Source organism: Electrona antarctica (genome assembly GCF_951216825.1).
Source record: "Electrona antarctica genome assembly, chromosome: 5".
Classification (NCBI taxonomy): Eukaryota; Metazoa; Chordata; class Actinopteri; order Myctophiformes; family Myctophidae; genus Electrona; species Electrona antarctica.
Window position 1 is genome coordinate 7,363,070 of NC_136810.1, and position 7,464 is coordinate 7,370,533.

General features: G+C 42.6%; 1 protein-coding gene across 1 annotated transcript; it reads left to right on the plus strand.

Annotated features, from left to right (window-relative positions):
- Positions 1–4,721: 4,721 nt before the first annotated feature.
- steep1 (STING1 ER exit protein 1) lies at positions 4,722–5,795 on the plus strand. The gene has a single exon (XM_079501377.1). The coding sequence runs from the start codon at positions 4,908–4,910 to the stop codon at positions 5,586–5,588; it is 681 nt and encodes a 226-aa protein (XP_079357503.1). The 5' UTR covers positions 4,722–4,907; the 3' UTR covers positions 5,589–5,795.
- Positions 5,796–7,464: the final 1,669 nt, after the last annotated feature.

Consider the following 7,464-nt stretch of genomic DNA (forward strand, 5'->3'; position numbering starts at 1 on the left):
GTTGAAAACCCATGAAAGTGATGCGAAAAACATTTTGTATTGATTCTAGATTCTGTATTGTTTTATATTTTATTTTCATTTTTTATTTAATACTGACCTTATACAGTATTAATATATACTGTATTGATGAACAATATGTTGCCAAACTGGACACTGTAATTGAAGTTTGGCAAAGGATGGAAGGGGATGTTCTGCATTAACAGCATAAACCTGCTCAAATGATTTTAAACCCCTCCCGAAGCTGGATTGCTACATCAGCGTCTCTTATGTCGAATTTATTGGTACACTTCACACTTGTCAATCACTTACTTTGTCCTTGTAAAAGGCGGACTCGGCCACTAACACAGGCTCGTTGGTCTAGGGGTATGATTCTCGCTTAGGGTGCGAGAGGTCCCGGGTTCAAATCCCGGACGAGCCCGCTTTTAGGTTCACGAAAGCCTAAATTAAAACCCCAAATCTACATTCCATTGTCTTGTCCCACAAGAAAATTGCTAAATCTATACGGGTGCGCTTAAACCTCAGTCGTTCATTCCCACAGCAGGAAATCATTTGCACACGAATTTGCACACGAAATGTCTCTTTCTGTGGTGTCTTTGAAACTGTCAACGTGTCATTGTGCTATTACTGTTTTATACAAGCTTTTTAACCATTACTAGTATAATTTGCAGCATCAATAGTTCTATGATTCTTTTTTTCCATATAGGCTAGCTAGACTATATTGAAAATCCAATTGTGAGGTCTCTTATTCATTATTCCAAATTCAAGTAGCCTTAAATAAACCTAAGCCATATGTAATTTAAGGCTACTTGAATATGTGCCATGGATGGATGGACACATGTGGACAAATTATAGCCATAACGCATCTAAACTTGGAGCCGCTTGGCGCTCTACTGATAGATAGTTTGATAGATGTGTATAATGTACTATGCAGGCTATGTCTGCGAATCTTTTGTTGCATATTCCGTTTTTAGACTATTATTAATGTGTCCGTGTGCTATGAGCCATGACCAAGCATATTCCATGTGGTCGCACGTGAGTAGTTTTTTTCTAGAACATTACTTCATCGTGTTATTCACGCCAAGTCAACGGGGGCGCGGGGCTGGGCGCAAAACCAGTGTTATCATCATATAATTCCTTGTGTTTGTTTATCTCTGCTCACGGTGTAGTAGTGGAGTCACTTGAGTGGAGTGGCCAGAGACCGGCCGAGTGCATAACCCGAGAGGGGGGGGCAAGCCTCAGTGTTGCCAGGGTTTGAGAGAAATAAGCGACCAAGTCTATGAAAACAAGTCCAAAAGAATTGTGACTATTCATTCATAGGCCACATGAGCGCTTTAAACTAAGTATAAACTAAGTAACTTTGTATCGACTATTTGATTGCCAACCTACACGTCCACAATGCGTCGCGTTGTGAACGTGTAGTAGGACTACTAGGCTAGGTCTGCTATAAGTGCTACTGGCCTACTGCTATTTTTTTAAAGGGGGGAAACAAAGTTCAAGTCAACATTTGAGTATTAACACATTTTCCTCCGAGGTGGAAAGTCTGGTGACGCAAGGTTAATTTACAACAACAACAACAACACACTACTCTTTAGAAACAAGCCCAACAACCAATAATATTTACAAGCAACTTTACATAAAAAGAAGCCCAAAGTCGCTTATAATAAGCGTACATGGCAACAACACTAGAGGGAAGGGGGCGCGCCCCCAGGAGAATGACAATAGCTTTAAACGGCTGTGTAGTGAATAGTAGTTGGATATGTACCGTGTGCAGTCAGTGCAGTGTTGTGCACACAGCTTGCAACCCAAATCACGGAGCTGACAACAACAGATACTAGCTGAATCATTGTAGCCTGAGGCCTGAAGAAAAAGAAAACTTCGATTTGACATTGGAATTATAGCCTGCATATATGTATAGATTTAGAAGAAGCCTATTAACAATCACATAGGATAATACACCTAATGCTTTTCCCTTTTTACCTCCTTTATGATGAATTCCTGTTCTGTTCTTTGACTATAAGTGTCTATTTGTACGTCTCTAAATGTTTTGATGAATTGAACATGGTGGACCCTCTTGTAAACAAGTGTAATGCTTAATTGGGTCGTCCACTCACAGTTAACAGTCTTTGTATTGAGTTTGTGCTTGAAATGTAGCCTACTGTAATTCTGCAAACTGTTAATAAATATTTCAATCAATCAATCAATCAATGGTATGTGAATTTAAAATAAATCGGATGTGATTTTTACTTGATATGCAAATGTCAAAACCGATTAAAAAATACAAAAGTCTTGAGATCCAACCAAAGCTGTGCATGTTACGCAATGGTGTTTTGGTTTTCCTCGAGTCGAGCCTCCGCATGATGTGTTAATTAATTAGAAATCCATTGTCCCATATACATGTCAACAGCCCCCCCTTACATAATTAAAATGCCATCTCGTCCTCCTCGCCCGGTTGCTGCACACTGCCCCGTCGCCGTCGGGCAGACAGAATGACTGGACACATCAAGTCTCGTGTGCACAAGTTCTCTTTCAATCATTCATCATGGGAAGAAGGCGCGAGACAGCCGCGTTTTGCACCCGGTGCAGTTCCGCCCAGGACGCTATAAAAGCCGCTCCGTCACCGAATATCATCACAACAAACAACCCACATCCTCAACCGAGAGAAGAACAACAGTTACTGAAGACAAAGACCTTTGAAAGAACTTAAAATGGACAAGTGCGACTGCAACAAAAGTGAGTGTTGAAAACAAAATTACTATGGTTTTATTGCTCTTGAATTGTACTAGACTACATTGTCTTTTGTTTTACTTGAAATAACTTGTCTTGTTTTCTGTGACTTATTATTTGTAGCTGGAACCTGCAAGTGCGCTGGATCCTGCACCTGCCCCAACTGCTCCTGCACCTCGTGCAAGAAAAGTAAGTAATACTTCACAAGTTTAAATTAAACTTGACCATTTCTACACTGGTGTGAACTAGTCTGGCTCTGGCATTTATTATCCTTAGCAGCATTGTATAATTGTACCACTTTGCCAACTGTTAAAGTAGACTTATTCAATCAATATTGTATTCTGTTTGGCTGAAACTAATGCATTTCATTAATTCACTGTTTGCTGTAGGCACAGTAGGTTTATTGTCTTTAATGACCACGTGTAGCCTACACACAGGTGTGTTCCCTATGCCAATCACTAATTGTCTACTCTGCCTCTCTTCCTGTGCAGGCTGCTGCCCATGCTGTCCCTCAGGCTGCGAGAAGTGTGCGTCTGGGTGTGTGTGCGAGGGTGGCAAGAACTGTAACACCGGCTGCTGCAAGTAGGATGACCACCTGACCTCCTGCATGGCCCAACCTGTCGTGTTTGAAGACGAAGAATGGATACTGTGCATAATCTACTGTCACTGATAATGCCCCTTTTGCAGTTACAATCGTTTGTGTTTTTGTACCTCATGTAAATGTGATTAATAAAAATGCATTCTTGGATTGCAAATCACTTCATCCTTAACTGTCTGGACTTTCCTATTATGCTGTGCTTCATATGGACTAGCAATAGATTGGTTGACAATGTGTACTGTAGGCATGGTATATAAATCATTGCTGTCAAAATGATAACTCAAAGCTGTAACATCTCAATATGAGACCACATGACTAAAGGCCCTGCAGCTAGTGAGGGAGGTTTGCAAATAAAATTGACATGCGCTCCATCACATTTAGGAAGGGAAGGCACATCCACTTAATGCCAGTTATGTGACAGGCAAACATTTCATTATGCCTAAGTAACCTGTGATGTGACAAACTAGGTGGTTTTCTAGCCTGGATCCAGCCCAAAGATCCCGCTGGGCGCAGTCTGATAATCAGGCTAGTGGTTTTCATGATTCTGACTATTTGCAAGCATAAGTTTTGCATGAAAAACAATCCTTGGGATAAAAACGGCCATAGCCATTATCACAATGTTGATTAATGAGCATTGTCCCTGTCAAATAAAATGTGATGAGGACCTCATTTTATTTGAGGTCATGACATTTGGTCAAGTGGCTATGGTGGATTTTAGCCCAAGGAGTTTTATGTGAAACTATGTTTGGAATGGATTCTGAATCATACAAAACTAGTTTGGCATGCTACTTAAACTTGAAGCATAATGACATTTTGCCCCATCAAACTTTTAGATGCTGTTTTTATCCCAGTTTAACCAGAGTTTAACCTCCAGTTGCTGTCATAAGAACGGGAGGTGCGCAGAGCCTGTTTGTCTATGGTTTGTGCACGGCTGCACGCGCACCTGCAACCCATCAAGTATAATTTATGCTTCGTCCCGCGATGGTGTCGCGCACGCAGACCTCTACGCTCACAACAGTCGCATCCGCGATGCGATGTGAGCTTGTATATCAGCTGTTCTCTGCGTGCAGTACTGTTGCGCTTTGAAGTATAAATATCTCCTAGGGTGCATCTCACTCACTAGCCAACACACAAGAGAAGAGAGATTGAATGGACTGAAACCAGCGCCCTACATGAAACAGTCACCCGTGCGCCCAGTCCCAATGTTTGTAAACAATATTAATTGGTCTATACAGATGGATTTAAAATATCAATCATATTTTATTCATAAAATAAATCCCGGAAAACGGATTACAAGCTGAAGTTTGATTATTGCATATGTTTGTATGTATTATCACTGTCACATCTTGTATAATCATTTGGCGTAAATGTAATGCTTTGAAGATGTGGAACTGATGAAGAAGCGGAACTGACGGAAAATAAGTGGTTTCAATCAGGAATATTTACATTGACGCACACACATATACCGGAAGAGCGTTGTGTGAGCTCGACGACGATGTTTGGTTGTTGTTAATACGATTGTTTACGACATTACCAAACATCTGTGTTCAGTCTCTTTAGTTTAAATTATAAACTAAACGAAAACATGCCGAAGGTCGTGTCGCGAAGCGTCGTGTGCTCCGACACACGAGACAGAGAGGAATACGACGACGGAGAAAAGCCTCTCCAGGTCTACTACTGCCTGTGCGGTCAGATGGTTCTGGTTCTGGACTGCCAGGTGGAGAAGCTGCCCATGCGGCCCCGGGACAAGTCCAGGGTGATAGACGCGGCCAAACACGCCCACAAGTTCTGCAACGTGGAGGAGGACGAGAATGTCTACCTCAAGAGAGCCGACGGCATCGAGAGACAGTACCGCAAGAAGTGCGGCAAGTGTGGCCTGCTGCTCTTCTACCAGCACCAGATGAAGAACACGCCGGTCACCTTCATCGTGGACGGCGCGGTCGTGAAGTTCGGACGAGGGTTCGGGAGCACAAGCGTCTACAGCCAGAAGCTGCCTGAGGCGCCCAAGAAGGTCCGCGTGATGATGACAAAGAGGACCAAAGACATGGGCAAATTCAGCTCGGTCACGGTGTCCACCATCGACGAGGAGGAGGAGGAGATCGAGGCCAGAGAGGTGGCCGACTCGTATGCCCAGAACGCCATGGTGATAGAGAAACAGCTGGAGAGGAAGGGCATGAGCAAGAAGAGGCTGCAGGAGCTGGCCGAGCTGGAGGAGGTGAAGAAGGCCAAGATGAAAGGCACCCTCATTGACAATCAGTTCAAGTAGTAGTAGAGTAGGACAGGACAGTCTCCCTGTGGGGTGGTGCAGCAGACTTTTGACACACACACAGACTCCTTTTCGGTTGGAAACTCGGTGCAGTGCTTTGACAAGGTGGGACGGATACAAGAAGAGTGGGCACAAAGGAAGAGTGGGCACCTCGATGTAAAATGAGCTTTGGTTTTAAATAATAAAGTATACATGATTTGTCGTGCACACATGTACATCATTATCAGCCTTACATTTACTCTCAACTACTTGTTTTTTTATGCTCAAAACGATCGGATGTATTTTTTTTTGTGCTTTTCTTTGCCTTGATACCTTGATTGTGAAATGTTCAATCATGTTCATCAAGTTTTTCACAATGTTTTATTTTAACATTTTGGACCAAATAGCCAATTGTACATGATGGTGCCCACTCTTCCTTAGTGCCCACTCTTCCTGTTACTGGTGGGACCAGCAGTCTATCTGGGGTGTCTGCAGGACACCAAATGTGTCTTATTATTCAAAAATAATTCAAAAATAAATTTCAGATGAAACATAACAACATTCCCCTTTACTTTAAGGAAGATTAAGAACAATACCACTCTTTGCGAGGAATAACACATCATGGTGATGTTGAAAAATGTTTTTGGTATATCCCGTCCAAGCCCAAATCTAAGAAGGCCACATCTAAGAAAATTAAAGACTCTTATTGAGCAACAGCACAATTAAATAGGCCCTTTCCGGGGGGTGCGTAAAGCCCCAATTTAGCTCGAGTGGAACTAACCGTCCAAGGGACAACACCAATACCACTTGGGTTTTTTCTCCGTCTCTCAGAGCGCTTTGGCAATTTTGCATGTTTTCTCAGTCTCTCCGAGCGCCTTGGCAATTTTGCATAGTCAACCGGTATAGAATCGAAGAGGTCCAGTTGTTCCAGCGTCAGAAAGGTCCGTAGTGTCAATACAGGAATAGGCCGGTCACATCTAAATAGGACCACTTTAGGCCAAATTAGGGAAATAAAATACATGGGTTCCCAGTCCATCCCAGCAGCACTGGATTGAGCAGAGGTCCTGGGGCTGCAGGATTCATCATGTGTGTGCAAACGTGTGGAGCCTTCCCGTCCTAAGGTGCCTTGTGACACAAGAGGGAATTGGGGAAAGGAGTTTGTCAAACACCATAAGGATGACGCAAACGGCAGTAATAACACTGTAATACATGTAGCTCTGGTCCATAGCCTTCTACTGCTTCCCTACTGCAGGGCAGAATCGTAGAAGCAGTAGAAGGCTATGGACCAGAGAAATACCGAAAATACAAGCTGAGATTGTGGATTTGCTATTTTTTTAAACGTGAAAAGTTTTGCCTGTAATACATACCCAAATGGGCACACCAGGTTATTAGTGCAAAGAGAATAAGAACAAGTCATTGTTCTGTCATCTGTGTTGGTGTGTTTATGGGTGCTTGTACATGTGAAACTTTGGACAATGGTAAATCTGTGCCACAGTTTTCACTTTTGGCTGAGAGGCATGCCATATACATGGTTGCTTGTTATAGTTTTGTAAATTAAATTGTTTCAAACGATCTCTGCCATTTGTCTATTTTATTTTTGGTGTATCTGCTCTTGCTCTTCATAAACCGGTATTAAAGCTACAGTTTTACGATGATTCAATTCAAATACTGCCTACTGCCTAATCCTGCAACAGAACAGTTGCAGGATTCTTAACGGACCTAGCAAACTGGACTTGAGTTGTCTACAACTCTACATGTATACTTTCTTGGGCCGCTTTTTTCTGTCTGCAGCACCAACTCTATTTGCTAATAGCCGATCTACAAGCTCACAATGTGCCACGTTGTGTGCTGGTACAGCAGCTATTTTTGTCTAATGTTCCCTCCAGAATATGGATGC